At 38.1% G+C, this 25513-nt stretch overlaps 1 protein-coding gene across 1 annotated transcript in view; it reads left to right on the forward strand.

The window, feature by feature from the left end:
* Positions 1–25513, forward strand: part of slc35f1 (solute carrier family 35 member F1) — a 142016-nt gene that overhangs the window by 57723 nt on the left and 58780 nt on the right. Inside the window, exon 2 of the mRNA XM_058379758.1 lies at positions 9671–9846. Within this exon, the coding sequence (XP_058235741.1) occupies positions 9671–9846 (176 nt within the window). The remainder of the gene's footprint in view (positions 1–9670; positions 9847–25513) is intronic.

Here is a 25513-nt window from a genome sequence, read left to right on the forward strand (position 1 = left end):
TAGGTACCATGATCTCTTGAATCTGACTTTGAGGGTAAAAGCCACAGTCGATTTAACAGGCGGAAACGATGGGTTAAAAAAAAAAAAACCTTTAACTAGGTGAGTTTTCTGTAAAGTGAGCTAGCTAGTTTGGCTTGGAGATAAGCATCTAGCATGCTAGATACTATGTTTTGTATCCAAATATGTCTTGAATCTGACATCTTAGTTTGCTGAGAGTAAAAGATACAGCAGATTTAACAGGCAGAAATGTTTATCAGGATTGCTAACAAGCTTATCATAGCATGAGGGATTTTTCTTAGCTAGCTAAGTAAAAAAAAAAAACCTTTAGATATTTTGATACAACAAAAAAAGTAAATAAAACCTTTTTAATGTTAGCTCTTAGTTTTGTCTGTGTGAATTTTCTGCGAAGTGAGCTAGCTCGTTTGACTTGGAGATAAACAGCTAGCATGCTAGTTAATATGTTTTATATCCTAATAAGTCTTGAATCTGACATCTCAGTTGTTTAAGAGTAAAAGACAGAGCAGATTTAACAGGCAGAAATGATGATCAAGATTGCTAACAAGCTTATAATAGCACATGGGATATTTTCTTAGCTAGATGGGTAAAAAAACAACAACTTTAGCCTTAACTTTAAATTCGGTGAGTTTTCTGTGAAGTGAGCTAGCTAGCTGGTTTGACTTGGAGATAAACAGCTAGCATGCTAGTTCATATGTTTTGGATCCCAGTATATAACTATAAGATAAATTATAGTATTATACACCTGTCTAGGGTTTAATGGGCAATAAAATACCTTTAAAATATTATTTTCTAATGATAAAGGCCTCAATGGAAAGATTTGTCAGACAGCAGAAGCAGATACGGCTGCGGCAAACAAAAATGTCAAACTACAAAGATGAACGAACAGACAGCAGAGAACGAGTGCAAAGTAAAAAAACATGATTACAAAAGCATTAGAAAGGATTGGCACATCAGGAAAATGACTCACTGAACCATACTCCTCATTTTGTGGTGTTATTTGTGGTGTCTGTTTATAGTGTGTGTGTGTGTGTGTGTGTGTGTGATGGGAACAGGTGTACATGATTAGAAGTCTAGTGAGTTTGAACACATCACTGCAGCAGGTTGCAGGTTCCGGCGCTGGTGTGAATATTTTGTTACATGTTTTGAATTCACGAACAAAGTATAGTGTCATATTTTTTGTCATATCGCTCACCCTGATTGTTGTGTAGGGATATATTTTTCTCATATCGCTCACACTGGTTGTTGTGTAGGGATATTTTTCTCATATCGCTCACACTGGTTGTTGTGTAGGGATATTTTTTGTCATATTGCTCACTCCGATTGTTGTATAGTGATATATTTTTGTCATATCGCTCACCCTGATTGTTGTGTAGTGATATATTTTTCTCATATCGCTCACACTGGTTGTTGTGTAGGGATATTTTTCTCATATCGCTCACACTGATTGTTGTGTAGGGATATATTTTGTCATATTGCTCACTCCGATTGTTGTATAGTGATATATTTTTGTCATATCGCTCACACTGATTGTTGTGTAGTGGTATCTTTGTCATATCACTTACCTGTTTGTTGTGTAGTTTCTTTCATATCGCTCACTCTGATTATTGTACAGTTTTATATTTTTGTCATATCTCTCATTCTGATTGTTGTGTAGTGATATATTTTGTCATATCACTCATTCTGATTGTTGTACAGTATCATATTTTTTGTCATATCTCTCATTCTGATTGTTGTGTAGTGATATATTTTGTCATATCACTCATTCTGATTGTTGTACAGTATCATATTTTTTGTCATATCTCTCATTCTGATTGTTGTATAGTGTCAGATTTCTTTCATATCGCTCACTCTGATTCCTGTGAGACCACTAGTCTGATTCCTCTTAGACCACTAGTTAGGCAAAAGAATACAAAAACACCATTTTCTCTGAAACCCCTGCGATCATCAGTCATCATAAATACAGGTAAATTATAGCATTGTGTCAAGGTTTCGTATCACAGCATACCCACGCACCCTTATTTACATCCAGGCGTCCTGTGCTGTGTTTTGTGTTTTTTTTTCTTTGTTTCTGATGTAACATCTGTATAACAGCCAGTGATTCTGGCAGATAGAGACAGATTCAGATTAAAGTACCTTCCAGAGCAGCGTAAATAGTATCTGATGTAAGACTGGGTTTTATCCCGCCTGATCCATCAATGTCACCGCTCACTCCACACATCTCCTGCGTTTCTATAAGAAACAATGGCTACTGCTGTGAACTTTCACTCCTCCGCTAAACAACAGATGATTACATGGACCACTCTCAGTTCTTTGTATTCCCACGCTATTGTTTTTTCCCCCTGCTTTATAGCCGTTTAATGTAATGAAGGTAATTACTTCTGCTGCTTTAAAAAAAAATGATTTTTTTTTTTTTTTTTGCTGGCACACAGCAACACTGACAGCAGAGTCCTGTAATTGCGTGTGCCCATGAGAGAATAAGCAAATAAGCCTTCTGCAATATTTGGAGAAAAAGATGGCTTTTACGCTGTATGATATCTGCTCCGTCAGAGTAATCCTGTTATCACCCAATTTCCCAGCACTCAATTACAGCTGAAATCAGCAGAGAGCTGGAAAACCAATAGCTCCAATTAATCTTAAATAATGTAATGGACAAATTTTGGATTTTCTTTGTTTAGTAACTAAATGCAAATAAATAAATGGAAATGTATTATCATTTTTGTGGCAGCTTGGAAAAACCAATGGTGGGTTATTCTGTCTGTAACATGCTTTACATTAAAGGATATGTTAAGGATATGTTTTGACATACTGTGCAAAAGATACATATATATATAAATATATATAACTTAGAAATAAATACATCAATCAGCCATAACATTAAAACCACTGACAGGTGAAGTGAGCATCATTGGTTTTCAGTTTGCAAAGACTCTTGAAGTTGATGTGTTAGAAGCAGGACTGAGAGACTTTGACAAGACCCAGATTACGTCCAGACGACTGGGTCAGAACAGCTCCAAGGCAACAGGTCTTGTTGGGTGTTCCCAGAACGCAGGGGTTAGTTACCAAAGGAAGATCAACCAGTGAACCAGCAACAGGGTCAGGGACAGCCAAGACTCACTGATGCTCACGGAGAGAGAAGGCTAGCCCGTCCGGTCCGATCCCACAAAAGAACAACTGCTGAAAATTTTTACGCTGGCCCTGATAGAAAGGTGTCAGAACACACACTGCATCACAGTTTGCTGCATAGGGAGCTGTGTAACTGCAGACCGGTGCCCATGCTGACCTCTGTACACCATCAAATACACATACAACAAGTACATGTTGACTTAGCCTCTAAATTCTCCAGATCTCAGTCAAATCGCACATCTCTGTCATGTGTTAGATAAATCAGACCAATCCATGAAGACCTCACCTTATAATTGCTAAAGTCTTGGTGCCAGAAACCACAGCACACACTTTAAGAGGTCTTGTGGAGTTAGACACTTTAGACAAACTGGAAAAAGTAGGTAGAGTTTGCGAACAGAAATCTTACAGCTGATTGGACGAGACAACTGTCACTCAGGATATACAGGAAGTCCAGCAGGCTTTGGCAGTGTATTGGTGTGTGCATGAACGCAGCTCTGCTCTTATAGCGCTCCTTACATCCTTTAATCTGGAATAGTTTGGTCTTCCAAACATTCCTGCGTTTTTCAGGTGTGTTTTTAGAGATCGCAAACTAATCTTTAAGCCATGATACGCTATCAGTATATCCAAAATCACGCCATATGAACATCCTTCCTTAAAGTAGCGCTGGATGAATTCTGTTTTCTTAAATATATAAATATATGTTTGTTATTTTCTTTAAAAGGTTTAAAGTTGCACTATTGAAAAACAGTGGTTTAAAGTGAACGCAGAACTCCACACATGGACAAGAATATATTCTTGTATATCTTGAGTGGCAGATGTCTCGTCCAATCAGCGGTAAGAATTCCACTTGCAAACTTTACCTACCTTTTCCGGTTTGTCTGCATCGTCCTTCTGTTTTTGGATTTGGTTTTGGATTTGTTATTTTGTTTCCAGGTGTTATTTTGTTTTGCACTTCTTGCTGACTTTTAGGCTAATATCAGGCTAGGTTTAAGTTGCTGGTCACAGTGTGAATTCTCACATAAATGCATAGACTCAGGTTATAAATAGTTTAAAAACAGCCTTAAAGTTTCCACAATTAACCCTACCCCATTGCGGATCCTGTAGAGACACAATGACAAAGTATTAGCGTTTCTGTGCTAATCAAATAAATGGATATTTACCCAACAGAACAAAACTAGCACCATTAGTGTAAACAGGCTCCTGACGATGAGGCTCCTGTTCATCAAATTCCATGAGTGACATTTATCTCAGGAGAAGACAGATATGGATAATGATCGCAGTGATTACACGTTTTCCATCATAAGCTTCTGCTCATTGATTACGTGTCACTGATGTTGTTTTTCCATAAATAGAGATGGGTGAAGTGTTTACTTAGCTGGCAGTTCAGGATTATATTAAATCAGATGAAGATCATTTCAGAGACTGCAGCGTTATCGATGACTCCTAAATAAATAAATAAATACATACATACATGGTATTAAATGTGTAGTGAGTACTACTGTGACTGGATGGGTGGAGCTTCTGATTAGCCTGTTAGTTTGTAGTCTATAAAGAACATGTAGATGAATAGAGATAGATTTAAAACCAAATCAAATTGAGAAGAGATATAAAGACTCTCAGAAGACGTCTCTCAATGCCTGTTGTATTGACCATCGCGACTGGACTGTACAAGCCTCGGATCAAGAGACCTGGCGACGCACCGTCCACTGAGCTGTCTCCTCCTTCAAAAGTGCACACAGGAATCGTCTTGAGGAAAAGAGGACACAGAGGAAGAATCGGGACGCCGTAGTTCAGTCCAGACGTTCTCCTGTGGCTACTGTCATCTCTCATCTGTGTGTCTCGCATTGGACTCTTCCGTCGCCAGCAAGCATGCCTCCGACGTGGACCGGAACTTTCGTAATCTTTGCTCGCGAAGCCAAGCCATGATGATGTGTGAAGACATGCTTATCGACTGTCTGTCTCATCAGAAGTAGAATAAAAAAGAAGAGAGAATAAAAATAAAATTAAAACAGAATTTAAGAAATAATTATAATAAACAATAGAAATAGAATGCTCAGTAATAGCAAATAAAAAATATATACAAATGATAGAAAATATATAGATAAAATCTAAAAAAAATAATAATAATAATTATTGATTGGTGTGTGCAGTTAGTACAATATATGCAATAGGTTCTGTGTAAAATAAATAAATAAAGTTAGTTACTTGCATTATTTATTATATATATAAAACTATAGTGTATTTTTCTCTGTTTTTCCATTCTTTATTTAACTTAATTGCACTTAATACAGAGCAATATGTCAATATATAGTAGCTGCTTTTCTGCTTTTCGACAATCACAGTGTTGGTGTCAGTATAAGAACCTTTAAGCATAATGTTCTCCATTTTCACTTTTCCCACCGTGTGCATAAATTCTAAAAAAAAGTTCAAGTTCAAGTTTTACTTCTGGTTGAGAGGAAACAGGTTTCAGTTCCGGAAAGTTTTCAGCTTTTCAAATGTATTGGAAAATGTCAAGATTTCACCGTGTGCAGGTTTTCCCAGGTCGTCACACCTGTTCTGTGGCAGTGTTTGAACTGTCAGGTGTCAGGATGGTGTCTGGTAATTGCAGCTGGAGCGGATGGATGCCTCAGGCGTGGACTCGCACAACCTTCATCTTTTTCCACCTGCTACATGGAATTTGTTAAGATTTTACTACATGTCTGTGAGTGCCCGTGATCGCCTCTGCGCGTGTTTTTGCCTGATTAACGTTAGCACAAAGAGCCTTTTAGCATTCGGCGTGAGAAGACGTTTGTGTGATTATCTTCCTGCGTAAAGGATCGTTTACTGCTTCAGCTGGAAATGATGTCTAAATATATTTCGATTCTTCCCCCTGTTTGCTGGAAATATTTTTATTGACAGTAATAATTTAATCACTTGTATTAGTACACATTTTAATGGTGATGCTTTTTTATTTATTTTTTTTTTTGTGCAGGTAAGTAGCCACTCTCTGTTACACTGACCTTACAGGGGGAAAAAAATAAAAAATTCTGGACAGAGGTTTCTGTAAAATAAATAATATTAAATGTGTCGTTGCCAGTACAGGTTATCCAAGTTGAGCTCAGCTGGATCCTTATCACAGAGTCTAGCTTTTCCAGTTTACCTCATTGAGCTTAGCTATTTCGGGATGTGTCATCATATCGGAGGGAGCTGTGGAGACACGCCGGCTGTAGCTCTCACTTTTTATAAAATTGGAAAAGACACAGAAGCAGAGAGGCAGCTGTCAGGGCTGATCCTAAACCAGAACAATGGCTCTGTAGTGAATACTCAGTCTTTAGAGACAAATTTCTCAGTTAACTGATCAAACCTACTACTACTGCTACTACTAATAAAATTCTTACCACTATTACTACTTTTGTAAAGATACTGCTAAATCTAATGCTACTAATTTGACTACAGCACTACTACTGCTATGTGTATACTACTAGTTTTACTACATTATTGCATCTAGTACTGCTACTACTAGTAGTAGTATTAATTTTATCACTACTAATACTAATATTACAGTAGTTCATTTTATTATTAGTTTTTCTACTACCACTTCTATTAGTAGTACTACTGTTAACTGTTACTACTATTTGTACTAGTCGTGCTACTAGTATTACAATAGCTGCTTCTATTACAGTTGCTAGTGCAACTACTACACTGATGCTACAGTTTTTGCTACTACAATACTATAATAGTTAATATTATAATTAAATATACATATCCATCTACTGCTACTACTACTGATAATACACCTGTTACTACTGTTACAGATGCTACTACTACAGCTAATCTTACCACTAATATAATTGTTGGTAACATTGATACTAGTCCTGCTGCTAATACTAATACTACTATTGTTGCTACTGTTGCATTTGATAGTAGAACTAGTGCTACTACTACTACTACTACAATAGTTAATATTATTACTACATTTATCACTACTTTTACCACTAATAATACACTTATTACTTGTTACACTTGTACTACTATTAATACTACTACTGCTATGCTACAATTGTTAATACTATTGATGCTAGTACTTCTGCTAATACTAATAATACAGTTGTTAATTTTATTACGGCTACTACTAATTGGTACTACTAGTACTAATATTAATATTACAGTTATTACTACTTTTACTAGTTCTACTATCACTAATACTGCAAGTATTACAGTTTTTTGTGCCAGTAATATTACAGTTGAAGCTACTACTGCTACTAACACTACTACAGTTGTTAACACTATTGCTACGAGTATTGCTACTACAACTAACATTACAATAGCACTTCTTCTATCATTAATACAATTGTTACTACTGTTGCAATGCTTAGTACTGCTACTATTAGTATTAGTACTAATAGTAATTCAAATATTTGTACTAGTACCACCACGAATGCTAATACTACAATCATTGCTTCTATTACAATTGTTAGTTCTGCTACTACCACTAATCTTACAATTGTTACTAACGCTACTACAATGCTACAGTTGTTACTATTATTATTACTATACATACATCTACTACTAACAATAATAATACTACACTTGTTACTACTATTACAGTTGTAACTACTACTACTACCACTGATACTAAGCTGTTAATACTAATACTAAACTTGTTGCTACCATTACGGTTGTTAGCACGGTAGCACTAGCACTAATATAAAAATTGTTACTACTTTTATAATACTGAAATAGTTAATATCATTTCTACTTTTATTACTACTACTACTACTGCCACTAATACTACACTTATTGCTACCGTTATGGTTGTTAGTAGCACTAGCACTAATATAAAAATTGCTACTATTTCTATAATACTGAAATAGTTAATATCATTACTACTTTTTGTACTACTACTACTGCTGCTAGTACTACTAATAATAACTCACTTGTTACTTATATTTGTACAATTGTTACTACTACCACAGTACTACAATTGTTAGTACTATTGCTACTACAACTAATACGAACGCTAATATTGCAATAGTTAATATTATTATTACTTTGACTACTACTACTACCACTAATACTACACTTGTTACTACTGCTAGAGTTGTTAGTGCTACTACTGTATGAATATTATATTACAATTTCAACCAGGTTTTTCAACCAGAACATTTTAGTTGTATTGTTAAGCTAAAGCCATTGTATTAAAGTTTTAAACCTTCAGATTAAACCAATTAAACCTTAGTACAGTATTTTATTGTAAATTTACTTTACTTTCATCCTGTTGCTCCATGAATAACAAAATGACAAATGATATATAAAGTCAGTGAATTTCAGTAAGTCGTGTTTTAACCTCATAGCTGAGATCAGTTGTAGATTTAGCTGAGATTTAGTTAAAAAAAAAAAAGAAAATTCAGTAGAGATTATTTTCTGAAAATGAACACTGAGGCAACTAATTTTTTCATTTAGCAAATCTGAAGGGGGTGAAATTTTTTGAAGATTTTAATGAGAGGTTAAAGTCTTAATCCTAGAGGTGTTAAAGTGAGGGCTAAAATGAAGTGGGGCTTCACAAGGTGAATTAAAATTGAAACTAAGATCGACAAATTCTTCATTAGCTCATTGACTCGTTCTAGCTCTGACTGAAACCTGGTGGCTGGATTTTCTCTTTCTATTCGAATAACAATCACATATAGACACTCTTTCTTTACTGTGGTGCCCTCCAGCCATTGTGTGTGTGTGTGTGTACTTATTCTCCCAAGCCTCTGAACTTAGAGCAGTGCAGTGGTGTCTGCTTTAGTATTCACCAGGTGTGTGTGTGTATATATATATATATATATATATATATATATATATATATATATATATATATATATATATATATATATATATATATATGTGTGTGTGTGTGTGTGTGTGTGTGTGTTTGCCTGCTTTAGTATTCACCATGTGTTTGCTTAGGACAAGGAGCCTCATTCCCCTGTGACTTGTTTCTTTTCCTTGACAGTCCTTCAGTCCTTCTCATGCCTTCCTCCTTTCTCGTCCTCTTTCAACACTCACTCACCTGAGCTTGCACACACACACACACACACTGTGAGTCTCTCACAGGGGTCATCAGTCACTTTTTACCGCAGCTGCCATTATACATAATGAATATAAATGTAATCGAAAGTCTAAAAAAATTATTAGAAATGAACCGTGCAATGAATAATTATATAATTTATAATATATAGGGAAAGTAGAGAATTGTAGATGAGAAAGAATTGTTGGAGACTAGATAGATAGATAGATAGATAGATAGATAGATAGATAGATAGATAGATAGATAGATAGATAGATAGATAGATAGATAGATAGATAGATAGATAGATAGATAGATAGATTTTAATTGTTTGCCTTATTTATTTGTTTTGCTCACAGGCTTTAGCTTCCTTTTGTCTCTCTTCCATAACCACAGTATTTTAATGTGCATGAATGCTGTTGGTTTCGCAATAAGCGAGGTCCTGTGCTGTGCATTTGTGCTGTAATAACCGTGTTGTGTGTTTGTTCTTGTCCACAGAGAGCTCCTCCTCACGCTGGCACTTGGTCAGGTCCTGTCTCTGCTCATCTGCGGGATCGGACTGACCAGCAAGTACCTGGCCACCGATTACCATGCCAACACACCCGTGTTCCAGTGCTTTCTCAACTACATCCTGCTGTTCCTGGTCTACACCACCACACTCGCAGTCAGGCAGGGTAAGAAAGAATTCTCCTTAACTCCTGTTACCAGAGGCCAGAAAATGGAGTTGGTCCTGTTTTGATTGTGTCCATGTTCAGCACTGAGTGTCTTTGTCATGTCTCACTCCACAGTGGTGGTTAATATGAAGCACATATGAAAAGTAGACACTCAGAGCTTTAAGAATTTGTAGTGTTTCATAAGTAATTCTGTTTTTAGCCTACTAGGGGCAATATATTTGTAGAAAAACAGTTAATTTTTCTCCACACAAATGTTTGTATCAAACCCATTTCTGCTCTCTGAGATGCTCTAAGTCCTTGTTCATCTAAAAAGCAGCTTCATCTTCAACCAGTAAAATTCCGATGAAGGTTCTCCAACAGAAGGACAAACACATCTAAAACACACTGAAAGCCGACAGACTCATTTTATATCAGATTCACAGCCTGAACATCATTCATTTCTTTATACTGGTTGAAAATGTCCCCTAAATCCATTTCCTTTCAGTTCTGCTGAAAAAGGGGTTAAATGGCTGAATAGATTTCAGTACTGCTCAAAAAATCTGAGAAAATCTCTACAGTGTGTCTTTCCTATCATAACTCCAAAAAAAAAAGCAGAGTTAATGAGATGAGAAATCTTTACTTTCTTGAAACGTTACCGAATAAAATGTATTTTGAGTAGCATACAGTTTATATCTGAGTTTCGACCAGAAAATCAGCAACTTGTTTATACTGACTTGAAAATATCCCATAAGTCGATTTTCATTCTGCCAGCAGACTGGAACATTAGCATACTGGTAAAAAAAATAAATAAATACATAAATTACAAAATGGATGGGTTTTAAATTCTGCATTCAAAGGCCTATATGTAATAATGCATTAATCAGTGTGAAAACATACACCGTTTACGCACTACTGCTTTTTACATGCTGCTGTAGCTTTGTTTAGACATTAGCAAAGCAAGCTGACTGTATTAGCTATGAGTCTGCATTCACCCGACACACCTACCATGTATGCTACTTTCTTAGAAGCTTTATTTTTTTTCCTGTAATGTCTTTATATGTATTTAATGACAGATTGTTTATGACAGGAGAAGATAAAACCCAAAAAAATATATAAAATGGTTATACAATCTGGTGTCTTCTATTGGGAGGAATGATTTTCTCCTCATATCGTCTCAGGGAGATTTTCCTCAACGTCGTCGCCTCTGGCTTGCTCATTGGGGAAAGCTGGAAAGCTGCTCTTTGGCAATGTCCATTGTTAAGAGCAATCTACAAATAAAATGAAATTTAAATGAAATTTTCTTCCTTATTGGTCCATCATAGAGCAAATTGTGAGTGGGGAACTGAAAAAAAGTCGGACCACACTGTAGGATTGGCCCAAGTCGCTCATTTGGCTTTGTCACATTACTGCATCATATCTGATTTGAACTGAAGTGAGAAAAAAAGTGCTTTTTCCATAACCTCAGTTTATTATCTTATGAATAGTCTAACAGCCATTTTGAGACCTTTTAACAGTGGATGTTAGCGTGCAGGTTTACGATACAAACTAGAACTTCTAAATTTCAACATATAAGCTTCGTTAGAATTATGCTGTGTGTTTGTAAATGGCAGGAATGGAAATGATGGTAAAGAATTTTTTTTATTTTGTAAGTAAAGACTAAAATTGAATTGAATTTTTCGTCCATTTTGCTGTGTTGGGGCAGTGGTGGTTTAAGTGGTTAAGGCTCTGGGTTGTTGATCGGAGTATCGAGGTCCTACTGTTGGACAATTGAGCAAGGCCCTTAACCCAATCTGCCCCAGGGACGCTGTATCATAGCTGCCTCTGCGCTTAGTTCCTTAGCTGGGATATGCGAAGAAAACTGTGCTGTAATGTGTGGCCATAATAAAGGCTTCTTCTTCGTTTTTATATAGAATCATTTCAGGAATCATTCCATTTGGTCTTTAAAATTTGGACTGTGTCGCAAAATCTCAGCTAGGTTTTTTGGAAAATCAGATGAACAATCTCTTGTTGGCTTTTTCATTCCTCTAACATATCTACGCTGAGCGGCGTAGAGGGAAATGGCAGCCTGTCTCTGTCATCCTTTCAATAATGGATCTGAGAAAATCAAATATCCTCTCAGAAATGAAAAAAACTGGAAACATGTAGGCTGCGTTTCAAAGACTCTTAAATAAAACGCGTATTTCTGACGCAACGTTTGTAAAACCCCTTTCTGACATTCTTCTCTGGTACTGATGTGCTTGAGGTGCCTGGGGAAGAGGATTGTTTTGAGGATTGTTCGCTGCTTTTGAGCTTACCTCGACGCACACTGAGCGTTACGTACAGAGGGTTCTGGAGATTCTTTGAGACGTTCAGTGCATCTTTCAGTGCAGTGTGTTTTTAATTTATTGACTGAAGTTAGCAGATGTAGCTGTGACAGACTGGGAAGTGTTCCTGTCACGTCGGAATTACAGTGATTACAAAAGACAGACTCCGGGATTCTACTCAGAAGCTGTTCGTCTCCTTAAACTAGGAAATGAATTGTTGCCATGGCAAGAGCAAAACTGATATAACGACGAAACCATTTTTTAATATCGCTCCGGTTTATTGTCTGACGGGAAGTCGATTTATACGAGCCTAAAAGCTACAAAACACAATAAGACGTTTTTTTTATTCTTTTTATAAGATCATTACCGTTACCAAATTTAGCGACAGTTTGATTTAAGAGAAATAACATTGCAGGCTGTCATTAAAAGTAGAAGCAGTGATTTTTCAGTCTGGAGGCTTTAAGGATTCTTTGAATGATGAACATTTTTACCGAGAACCTTTTTTGTTTTAAAAGAAAGCAAGGTTCCACGCAGAACATTTTAAGCAGGGTTCTCCAACGCACCCACTTCTGAGTAGCTCACCTACAGTTTCATAGAATATGTACAAAACTGATCAAATCAAATTAACTCAATAACACTTCCTGGTTCGCACAGGTAGTCTCGGATTTGGTGCTACACTTCCTGGTCCACATTTCATGCTCTGTTTCAGACTAAATTGCAGTGTGAAATCCTCCCTAATAAATCCCCTTGCATGCTCAAGTCCTGGCCTCAAAATTTAACAAATATTACTATCTCTATACGTTGTAATCTGTTTTAAACTGGATGTTACCTTTTAGAAAAGTGTCCTTGTTTTGACAGATGCTTATTACTTAGCTTCTATAAAGCCGTTATTGGTCAAAAAATAAGAGCTTGAAGTAGCACATGTAGCACAGAGGTCCATCTGTGCAGGAAATCTCTCTGCCTCGTGTTCACATTGTTGGAGGAGGAGCAGACAAGATAGTTAATGACCACCAGCGGGTTGCCAGATGGAACCAGAACTAAGACAGACTAAGAGGCCTCAAAAACCTTGTTCCATAGCAAATAATTGGAATTAAATTTAATTTTAAAAATGAAGTGTCTATGATGCACAGAATTATTTATATTGTAGAGAAGAAGTGTTTTTTGAGGTGGAGTTGGGCTGGAAATCCTGAAATCCTGGTTTATTGTATCACCTTGAACAACGCTGAACAAATCGAAACCAAAGCAAACTGCTAAACTGAACGCTGGAGGTCTGTTTTTCTTTATAGGGTTAGTCTAAAAATTCACAAGATAGTCGTCTATACAACCCCTGGCAAAAAGTATGGAAGCACCACTCTTGGAAGATGTTCATTCAATTGTTTAATTGTGAAGAAATAAACCCAATCACAGACATGCCACAAAACTATTTTCATTTAACATTCCAGCCTACTGGCTTTATGAAACACTTACAGAAATAAAAAAAGAAAGAAAATTGTAGTCAATTGCAACTGTTTTTACAGGTCAACCAGAAGAAAAAAATATGGAATCACTCAATTCTGAGGAAAATATTATGGAATCACCATGTACTTTACAAAAACCTGTATCTGATTACATCTGCTAATTCATCTGCAGTTAAAAGAGAGTGCTTTCACACCTTAGTGAGCTGTTGAACCAAGCTGATTGACATAAATCATGGCTCCAACACGAGAGATGTCAGTTGAAACAAAGGAGAGGATTATAAAACTTCTTGAAGAAGGTAAATCTTTACGGAATGTTGCAAAAGATTTTGCTTGTTCCCAGTCAGCTGTGTCTAATATCTGGACCAAGTACAAATCACATGGGAAGGTTGTAAAAGGGAAGCGTACTGGTAGACCAAGGAAGACATCAAGATAGCGTCAAGATCGAAAACTTAAAGCAATATGACTTGAAAACAGAAAATGCACAACAAAACAAATGAGGAACAAATGGGCAGAAAGTGGAGTCAATGTCTGTGACCAAACTGTAAGAAATCGCCTAAAAGAAATGGGATTTACATCCAGAAAAGCCAAACGAAAACCATCATTAACATCTAAACAGAAAAAAAACAAGGGGCTAAAGAAAAGCAATCAAGGAATCATGGATGACTGGATGAGAGTGATATTCAGTGATGAATCACAAATCTGCATTGGGCAGGGTGATGATGCTGGAACTTTTGTTTGGTGCCGTTCCAATGAAATCGGAACTGAAGAAAACGTGTAAATTTCCACAATCATTAATGATATGGGGTTGTATGTCAGGTAAAGGTATGGGAGAGATGACAGTCGTTACATCCTCAATAAATGCACAAGTTTATATTTACTTTTCTTATTCCATCAGTTGAAAGGATGTTTGATGATGATGACATCATTTTTCACGATGATAACGCATCATGCCATAGGGCAAAAGCTGTGAAAACTTTCCTTCAAGAAAGACATATAATGTCAACGGCATGGCCTGCAAATAGTCCGGACCTCGATCTAATTGAAATGGAAATGAAAGAAAATGGTCCACGACAAGGCTCCAACCTGCAAAGCTGATCTGGCAACTGCAATAAGAGAAAGTTGGAGCCGGATTGATGAAGAATACTGTTTGTCGATAGTTAAATCCATGCCTCAGAGAATTCAAGCTGTTATAAAAGCCAGAGGTGGTGCAACAAAGTACTAGTGGTGTTTTTGTTTGGTGATTCCATAATATTTTCCTCAGAATTGAGTGATTCCATATTATTTTCCTCGGTCTGATCTGTAAAAACAGTTGCAATTGACTACAATTTTCTTTCTGTTTTATTTTTGTAAGTGTTTCATAAAGCCAGAAGGTTGGAATGTTAAATGAATATAGTTTTGTGGCATGTCTGTGATTGGGTTTTTTTTTCTATACAATTAAACAGTTGAATGAACATCTTCCAAGAGTGGTGCTTCCATACTTTTTGCAAGGGGTTGTAGTATAAAGCTAGCGTGAGAGTTGCTCAAGGTCATTTGGTTTGAGATGACATTATTATTAAAGATGTCCAGCCTCCTGACCTAGGTTTAACATTTTTTTACGCACAAGTGAAGGATTTTTATCACCGATCATAATTCTGACATGACATGCTACAAGTGAAATATTTTATGGACAGATTTTTTTTTCTTCTTCTTCCAGGACATCCTGTTCCATCTCAAGCAATAAAAATAAAAGATAATGTATATAAATGTTTAAATTTGGCAGGTTTGCTTCCTTTGCTAGTTGTTAGATTTTTACACGGACAGCGGGACAGAGACAGGCTGTGTGGATGAAGGTGCAGGTGGGCTTTATTTTCATTTTCATTTAAATACAGATCCATGAGGGCAATGGCAAAAAAAAACAAAAAAACAAAAACAGGTTGCGGTCTCAAAAACAAGGCTAAAGGGGCTAGGCTAAATCAGAGTAGAAAAACAAAACCAGGAAAACGTGGCTAAGAAACTCAGAAACGAGGCAAAATCAAAGAATAGGGTCAAGAACAGGCTGAGGTCAAACAACAAGGTTTAACTAGATAGGGTTTATATGTGAAACAAGAACAAAATGAAAGAATCCAAGCTTAATTATAAAATATGAAGGAAACAGGACAGGAGCTGAGACACGACATGAATGATGAAACAAAAAACACCTGGCTATATATACAAACAGAGGAACAGAATTGAAAGAGCGCTGTGGTGCTGCGAGCCTCCAGATGTGCTGCGCTGCTCGGCTCACAGCGTAAGGAGGAGGTTGTATCATATCTAATAATAATAATAATAATACCTTTTATTTATAGAGTATTTTTAAGATACTCAAAGTAAACAATAGTAGGACAAGATGATAAAACCATACAGTGTTACGTCATTAAAACAGCACAATAAAGAGATAGCTTTGTAATGGTGTCTTCCTCACTGAATTGCTGATAAAAACCACTTTCATTTCTTTTGCTGGTTTGAAAATGATTTTTTTCCGTCTGTTGCTACATCAGGCTTTAGTTTGATTTTGTGGCCTGTGCCCTTTCTGCGTGAGCATACAGGACATATTCGTTATTTGAAAAGTGGACGGGTCGTCAGAGCGCCATGTCCGAACGCTGCCAAATTGCTTTGCTCCCTCTATTTTTCTCTGGTGATTGTGGAGCATTATTTGGTGGTCCAGTAAACATGGCTGCACGCCACCCAAAACTGGACGCTCGAAACTGTGTGTGTGTGTGTGTCTAGTCAACATACACAGCACCTTCAGCTCCAGTAGCGAGTGGACATTCCTCTTTCCTCTCCTCCATTCCTCACTTCATGCCTCACGAACTTGAATGACCCCTGGCGCCCTGCTCAAATTCGATTTAAGCTTAAACTGTAGCACCGCTGAATTGGGGTCAGTAGATAGAGGAGGAATTGTGGAAGGGGAAACTGGCTTTGCTCCATCTCTCTCTCTCTCTCTCTCTCTCTCTCTCTCACCATGACGCTTATCAGCGGAAGAGATGAAACGTGGCTCCTCATATTAATGCAGCTGGTCCGTTATTAATTACGCTGGGCTAATGCTGATAGGAATGTTTCAGATGAAGGCGTTCGTGTCCGTCTGCCGGTATTAAGTCTGACTTATATTATGCCAATTAAGAAGCGATGTGCTCGGCTGATCAGAAGGGATGTTGCTGCTTTTAATTAAAGCACCGAAAACCTTTATTCACTTGGCAGGTCTGATGGGAAATCTCAGAGGTAATGCATGTCAACATGGCAGATTTTTATTTAGCTCGAGGCTGCACTCTGTGTCCCTTTACGTATGGGGCAAATAAATAAAACTGTACATTAGATAAGATAGGACGAGATTGTATATCATATCATGTCATAGGTCATATCATTCATCAAATCATATATATATATACACTATATTGCCAAAAGTATTCGCTCACCAATCCAAATAATCAGAATCAGGTGTTCCAATCACTTCCATGGCCACAGGTGTATAAAATCAAGCACCTAGGCATGCAGACTGTTTTTACAAACATTTGTGAAAGAATGGGTCGCTCTCAGGAGCTCAGTGAATTCCAGCGTGGAACTGTGATAGGATGCCACCTGTGCAACAAATCCAGTCGTGAAATTTCCTCGCTCCTAAATATTCCACAGTCAACTGTCAGCTGTATTATAAGAACGTGGAAGTGTTTGGGAACGACAGCAACTCAGCCACGAAGTGATAGGCCTCGTAAACTGACGGAGCGGGGTCAGCGGATGCTGAGGCGCATAGTGCGAAGAGGTCGCCAACTTTCTGCAGAGTCAATCGCTACAGACCTCCAAACTTCATGTGGCCTTCAGATTAGCTCAAGAACAGTGCGCAGAGAGCTTCATGGAATGGGTTTCCATGGCCGAGCAGCTGCATCCAAGCCATACATCACCAAGTGCAATGCAAAGCGTCGGATACAGTGGTGTAAAGCCCGCCGCCACTGGACTCTAGAGCAGTGGAGACGCGTAGTGGAGTGACGAATCGCGCTTCTCCATCTGGCAATCTGATGGATGAGTCTGGGTTTGGCGGTTGCCAGGAGAACGGTACTTGTCTGACTGCATTGTGCCAAGTGTAAAGTTTGGTGGAGGGGGGATTATGGTGTGGGGTTGTTTTTCAGGAGCTGGGCTTGGCCCCTTAGTTCCAGTGAAAGGAACTCTGAATGCTTCAGCATACCAAGACATTTTGGACAATTCCATGCTCCCAACTTTGTGGGAACAGTTTGGAGCCGGCCCCTTCCTCTTCCAACATGACTGTGCACCAGTGCACAAAGCAAGGTCCATAAAGACATGGATGACAGAGTCTGGTGTGGATGAACTTGACTGGCCTGCACAGAGTCCTGACCTCAACCCGATAGAACACCTTTGGGATGAATTAGAGCGGAGACTGAGAGCCAGACCTTCTCGTCCAACATCAGTGTGTGACCTCACAAATGCGCTTCTGGAAGAATGGTCAAATATTCCCATAAACACACTCCTAAACCTTGTGGACAGCCTTCCCAGAAGAGTTGAAGCTGTTATAGCTGCAAAGGGTGGACCGGCGTCATATTGAACCCTATGGATTAGGAATGGGATGTCACTTAAGTTTATATGCGAGTCAAGGCATATAAGGTCTAGTTTAGAATGTTTAGCTGTTCGGTCAGTCCTGCAAGTCCTGTCTAATTTCTTACAACCATTTTGGATTTGATTGTTGCCTAAAATAATTGAATTTTGTCATCTTGTACAAAATTACATAAAGAGAAAAGCAAGGATCTGATGAGATTGGATCTAACAGTGCCTATCGTACTGTTGGTCTACTGATCAGAAGGTTGTGAGTTTGAATCCCAGGTCCACCAAGCTGCCACTGCTGGGCCCCTGAGCATGGCCCTTAACCCTCAGTTGCTCAGTTGTATGAAATGTAAGTTGCCTCTTGAGAAGTTTTTCCAATCTAACTCTACCATTTATCCTACACAGGGTTATGTGGAACCTCAGGGCACAAGGTGGGGGACACCATGGACAGGGTTCCATCACACACACTACAGATAACTTAGAGATTTCTCTCAGCCTACAGTTGCATGTCTTTGGACTGGGAGACCCAAATAATGCACATGGAGAACATGTCCCAACCTCATAGTTGTGAGCCAAACATGTTGAGCTCTAAGTCACTGTGCTCCCCATGCCATTAATAAGAAATGTATTGGAGGAATATTTGCCTCAGCTTTCTCCGTTTTTATTTCTATTTTCTCTTTCTCTGTTTATTCCTATGTTAAATATGCTGAATGTGTAGCATTTCTGATTCCTCGTGTCTTGGTACCTCGGTACCAAGGTTAGAGGTGATAAGACTGTCTGGCTCAGCTTGCTTCTGTCTTATCTTTCCTTTTTTCTTTCTCTCTATCTTCACTGAGCGAATATTGAGCTGGAGCAGGTGTAGACTTTCTGAAGTTAGACTTCTGTTGGTGAAAAGGCTGATCTGAAGAGGCTCTGAGCATGCAAAAAAACAGACACGGAGACTCTGAAGATCAATCCAGTTTCATGTCTCCTGACCTGTTTTTGCCATACCAAGGCTTTAAGTTTCATGACATGTGACTCTGATATGATGTTCAGCAATTGCTTCGTAGCCATTTGTTCCATAAAAACGTTTCGCTAATGGGGTACTATATGAGAATAAAATAACACATGTTGTCTGTGTAATTTGAGATACTTTTTTAAAGGGGTGAAATAAGAGATGGCTGTAAATGCAAATCAGATTCATTTTGGCACCTGCAACACAAATTACTAAGCCTTCAGCAAATGCAATACGCCCTTCAGCCGTATATTTGGAGGAAAAAAAGTTGGAATCTTGAGACAGTGTCTTCAGCTTTTAAATCAAGACAAGTCAACATGGCTGCTCTTTCTATCTTTGTCTTTACTGACAGCACACACAACCTCTACTTTGCACAGCATATATTGCAATACAATTGCACCAACAGTCTTGCTGTTCTACCTCTGATCTGCCACCAGTATGAACTTCAACATCTGCCCTGGACAGCTCAATCACCTGACTTAAATATCATCAAACCAATGTAGGAAATTTTGGAGAGAAGTTTCCCTGCTCCAACCTTTCTGAAGCAACTAGAAGATATTCTGCTATTCAATTCAATTCAAAGCAATTTTATTTGTATAGCGCCATTTACAAGGGACATTGTCTCAAAGCAGCTTTACAAAAGAAGATAAACAGAGAAAGGAGAGGGGGAAATAAATAAATAAATAAAAATAAATAAATAACTAAATAACTAGAAATAAAAATAAATTATTAAACTATTTTATCCTTATTTTATTTTATCCCTAATGAGCAAGCCTGTGGCGACGGTGGCAAGGAAAAACTCCCTGAGATGATATGAGGAAGAAACCTTGAGAGGAACCAGGCTCAGAAGGGAACCTCATCCTCATTTGGGTGACACTAAACAGTAAATAATGTAACTGTAACTGATTAGTGTCCTTTCTATAACAGCAGTCAATGGCCCATGAGGAACTATTAGGTCAGTGTAGTTTCTGAGGTCATTATAGACACTAATGCTTTGCTGTCACAAGCTGACAGATGTAATGTGATGGTGTGAAAGTCCCCAAGTGGCTCTGTCCATGACTGTCTCCTGGGTCACAGGCTGTCCACACAGAACCATCCACAGCATCAGTGAGCGCCACCAAGCGACGAGACTCCGACCAAGGTTAGAGGCAGTGGTCACACTGGAAACTGGCAAACACTGGGAGCTCAGGAGTGGAGTGTATACCTCGACAGAGAAAGACAGAGAGAGAAAGATATTAAGTATGATTCTGATCATGTGATGTTTAAAGACAATGTAGATTATGTGTAAAGTGCAGGCAGGGACTCCGGCAAGACTAGATGAATGATCCTGAAATTCCACTAGAAGATATTCAGAAGTTGTTTGTATCTATTCCAGGAAGGTTAGAAAGCTGTATGAAATGTAAATGGTGGTCCAACACCGTATTAATAAAGAGATTGGGGTAATAATGTTCGCTCACGTCTTTGCTCCATGTACGTATGTACAGTTATCTCACTCCACACCACTAGATGTCCCCATCATCAGAATACCGAACTACTGCTGCTTTACCGAGCAAACCTGATCTCAGTCACTCTCTCATTTAGTGTAAAATCAACACTTTCCACTTCCTCCTTGCGAAGTCTTGCCGCTTTGCACTTCTGAGCCATTTCTTACTCATGTTGATTATTGAGCTTTGGTGAATATTAGACTATTAATCACGGATTTATTCTTTTGTTCTCCAAGCTCTAAGACACTGCTACGTTTTTGCCTTCGAGATCTGAACTTGCCATGTTTATTCTTCCTATTTTTACACTTGATGTCCTTCACACAATTCCTGGAAACGCTACACAACACCTCCACTAACTGCACACACCAATTCTTAGCTCTCATTATTTGGCAACATATTAAATTAGGACCCGAGCTGCCGGTTTATTGTGTACTATAATACGAGATCCACCTATTAAATCAGCTTTATTTGTACTTATTCAGTATCCAGTTGTTGCTTTTGGGGTGATAAACCTTTCTTGTGAGATAAAAGAAATAAAAGCATGCTATATATCTACAGTGCGACATGACAGACATGGGGTGGCATGTCCTGTTCCCATCTGCCCCCGAGCCGTGTGAGAGAAAGCACACGCAGCCAAATTTGCCAATTTCCAACAGGACAATGGCTGACTAGCATATGGTTCTCTCCCCTATTGTTCGAGGAATCAAAAATAAATGTGCCTTTCTGGTGCCAGCTCTCGCCTTACCAATCTGTCAGCGCTGAGCCGTGGACTGCCAGGTGGAACTCGTCCAACAGCAAAGAGCGCGTGGCTGCGACTGCTAAAATCACAGAAAAGCTGACAACAGTTGCTGCGAGAAAATGTGTGGAGAAACAGAGCGGGTTTTGTGGAGAGGCAGTTGGTGGTTTTCGAACCGTCGAATTCTTGTCCAAATAAGCCCTGAACTCTGGTTAGGTGATTGATCGGTTAGCGCCATGGTGTGTGTATTAAATTGGAAGGTTTAACCTCAATGTGCACAATGGAAGAGGTTTCATTTTACAAAGACAGGAACTCTTGGCCAATAAGGGATACATTACAATCCACAGGTTTGTTTTTTCTGGCTAAAAGGAAACCTAAAAAAAAGGCAAGAAAAATTCCAGGAAAAAATCTAAGCAGGCTTGGAGGCATGAAATATACATGTGTTATTGTTATTATTATTATTATTATGATAGTTTACATTTTTTTAATGTATGGATTTTTATTAATTGATTGGTTGGGTTATATTAAAAATATATTAATTATTTTAAAAATTAAATAGGCATTTCAGTTATTTATACGTCACCCAGCCTCACACAGAGTGATGGTTTTCTGTTCATTTTTACTGGTTTTGATCACTTTATCAGCAAAATGTTCAAAATGGAGGCAAAATAAATATCTTGTTAGCTGATCTATTCAGACGCTAAATGCATTTTTTCTGGCCAAGTGTATGCACAATGGTGTGAAATCTGGAATGCTTAGGATTGAATTTTATTTTCCAGTGCCTGGAATTAGTGAATCGACTCTTTTTGGAATGTGAATCACTTGATTGATTCGACCCTTTTTTGATGTGAATCACTTTGTGGGATATGAATCAATTGTCTGAATCGACTCTTTATGGGATATGAATCACTTGACTGAATCAACCCTTTGTGAATGTGAATCACTTGAACGAATCGACCCTTTTATGTGATGTGAATCACTTTGGAGATATGACTCACTTAACTGAATCGAACCTTGAATGTGAATCACTTTTTGGTATGTTTATTCGTTGACTGAATCGACTCTTAATGGGATGTGAATCACTTTTTGGGATGTGAATCGCTTGGCTGAATCATTACTTTATGGGATGTAAACCAAAAGCAGCATAGTGTCACAAACACGAACTTGGAAGTTGTATGCAAACACAATCCATGTATCGAGTGACGCAAAACTACTAAATGACCGAAAACTCAATGACTGAAACCAATAAGCTTTAACAAAATATCTGTGAGTCCATGGTGGCCATGTTTGTAGTCCACTGTGACGTGGGATGATGTGACACATAGAGATTTGAGAACTTGAGAACCAATAAACATAAATGTATTGTATGAATAAAAAAGATTTGCAAAATCAAGCATTCTTGACTGCAATCACAAAAAAATCAGAAAAAATCCTCTTGAGGGACTTTTCATCACTGTATAGTTCAGGCAAAATATAAAAAATCCAGTCCTCACTTGCAGTAGTAAATCCTAGCTCCTAACGCCTCGAGTGTCATCTTCCTCAGGATGGATTCAATCAGGATTGTAGCAGTAAGTCGCTTGCTTTCTGCTGACGTGAATCCGATTTGAAAAAAAAAAAAGCGTGTGAAGTTTTTTTGTGTGAGAGATATAAGACGTCAGAGTGTGAGACAGTGTGACACTGTGTGTCCTGTTCACCTGCTGACAGACAATCAATAACCTTCAGTAACTCACGGCTGTGACTGACCCCAAGTCTTTATGTCCCTGTCTCCTTTAAAGCCTGACATGGACACGGCAGCTCAAATCATCTGTGGGTGCTTTCTTTTAAAGTTGAGCGATACTTTTGTTTTTTTCTGGTAGAGAAATGAGAGAGAGAGAGAGAGAGAGACAGAGAGAGAGAGAGAGAGAGAGAGAGAGAGAGAGAAAAGTAAGAAAGAGAGAGGTGGAGAGAGATGGAGCAGCAGGAAAGAAAGAAAGAAAGAAAGAATAGCAGTCCCTGTAGTATTTTAATACTGAGGAAAAAGCAGGAAATATCGGTTCCTATGGTATTTAATGAAATTTGATCAAAGCAGCCCTTCAGCTCAGACAGGATTCTGTATATATTAATACATTACCTGGGATTATTTTGACTTTAAAACAGTGTAATCTTCTGAGAGAGATGCATGCGCACTTCTCAAAATAAAGAATTCCTGATGGATTCAGACAGGACTGAAGTCCCAGAAACACGGCAGTAATAGTTTAACTCTGTTTATTAGACGTATTTTACAGAAAATCAACAAACTGCAGTGAAATAAAAGAAACAGCGTGAAACATCAACACGAGGTGAAAGGTTCACTATCTGATCAACGCTAACGTGACACGCTCTCGGAGTTTAACTTTGAGTTTGTTGTCGTTCCTCGCTAACAACAACATCGCTAACATCGAGCTATGACTAGCGCCTTACTGCTGAGAGACACGAAGAAACAAACAAACAAACAGAAAGTTAGTTCGTTAGCTAGAAATAAAGCTAGCTGACATTAAGAACGTAGCGAGCTAGCTTCGGTGAAAGGATGCTAAAAAATAACAAAATAACTTCTGAATGACTAAAAATAGGTGAAATGTAGTAAACATGAATTAATGTAGATGAATGCTGTATCTCGCTAGTCATCAGGAGCATCATCTAAGCTAATCCCTTGTCAGGAGTACTTTACATTTTTAAGAGCTAACATTTTTACTTTACATTTTTTGTGCTAAATCAATTTTTTATTTCAGTCAATAGCTAAACATTCAAAATGTTAGCGCTTATCTCATGCTTGTGCTCATATATATATATATATATATATATGAGCACAAATATATATAAATATATATATATGTGTGTGTGTGTGTGTGTGTAATTCGCTAATTAAAAGAAAATAAAATGAAGAAATTTTCTGTCAGTGATCTCTTTGAATCTCTCTGTTGTCTCTCGCTTTAGCCTCGCTTTAATTGCTGTGAAAAAGATTCCTCCTACATCCAAGGTCGTTTTATTATTTATTCATCTAGCTGATGCTTCTATCCGGAGTGTCTCGTGCTCTGCTGAATGTCGGCGCTTTGTTTTGATCAAGGCCGTCTCGGGTAATGTAGCAGGGCTTTTAGTTCAGGTTTGAGTAACGAGACGTGAGTATGATGATCCGTCATGTTTTGTCCCGCAGCCTGATCTCTAGCATGCTGGAAAATCTGCTGAAGTAAATGTCGGATAAATAAAGAGCGTGATTCATGCTTTAAACAAGACCCGAGAAATCCTGAATCCTGAGATCAACATCAGCATTCACCAGGAAAGAAGTCTTCTCTTCTCTTCTCTTCTCTTCTCTTCTCTTCTCTTCTCTTCTCTTCTCTTCTCTTCTCTTCTCTTCTCTTCTCTTCTCTTCTCTTCTCTGCCTTTCCTCTCTCTTCCCGTCTCTTCACTTCTTTCTCATCTTCTCGTCTTCTCTTCTTCCTTTCTTCTCTCTTCTCTCCTTTTTTTCATTTCTTCACTTTTGTCTTCTCTTCTTTTCTTCCTTTCTTCTATTCTCTTCTCTTCTCTTCTCTTCTCCTCACTTCTCTTCTCTTCTCTTCTCTTCTCTTCTCTTCTCTTCTCTTCTCTTCTCTTCTCTTCTCTTCTCTTCTCTTCTATGCCTTTCCTCTCTCTTCTCTTCTCTTCTCTTCTCTTCTCTTCACTTTTTTCTCATCTTCTCTTCTTCCTTTCTTCTCTCTTCTCTTCTTTTTTTCCATTTCTTCACTTTTCTCTTCTCTTCTTTTCTCTTCTTCCTTTCTTCTCTATTCTTCTCCTCACTTCTTCTCTCTTCTCTTCTCCTTTCTTTTCTTCTCTTCTCTTATCCTCTCCTCTCTTCTCTTATCCTCTCCTCTCTTCTCCTCTCTTCTCTTCTTCTCTCTACTCCTCTCCTTTCTTTTCTTCTCCTCTCTTCTCTTATCCTCTCTTCTTTTCTGCTCATCTCTAATTTTTCTTTTTTTTAATCTTCTTTTTCTTCCTCTCCTCTCCTCTCCTCTCCTCTCCTCTCCTCTCCTCTCCTTTCCTTTCCTTTCCTTTCCTTTCCTTTCCTTTCCTTTCCTTTCCTTTCCTTTCCTCTCCTCTCCTCTCCTCTCCTCTCCTCTCCTCTCCTTCATTTGCCAGTTAACAATGTGCAGTTTACCATA

Source organism: Hemibagrus wyckioides, linkage group LG25 (assembly GCF_019097595.1).
Source record: "Hemibagrus wyckioides isolate EC202008001 linkage group LG25, SWU_Hwy_1.0, whole genome shotgun sequence".
Lineage (NCBI taxonomy): Eukaryota > Metazoa > Chordata > Actinopteri > Siluriformes > Bagridae > Hemibagrus > Hemibagrus wyckioides.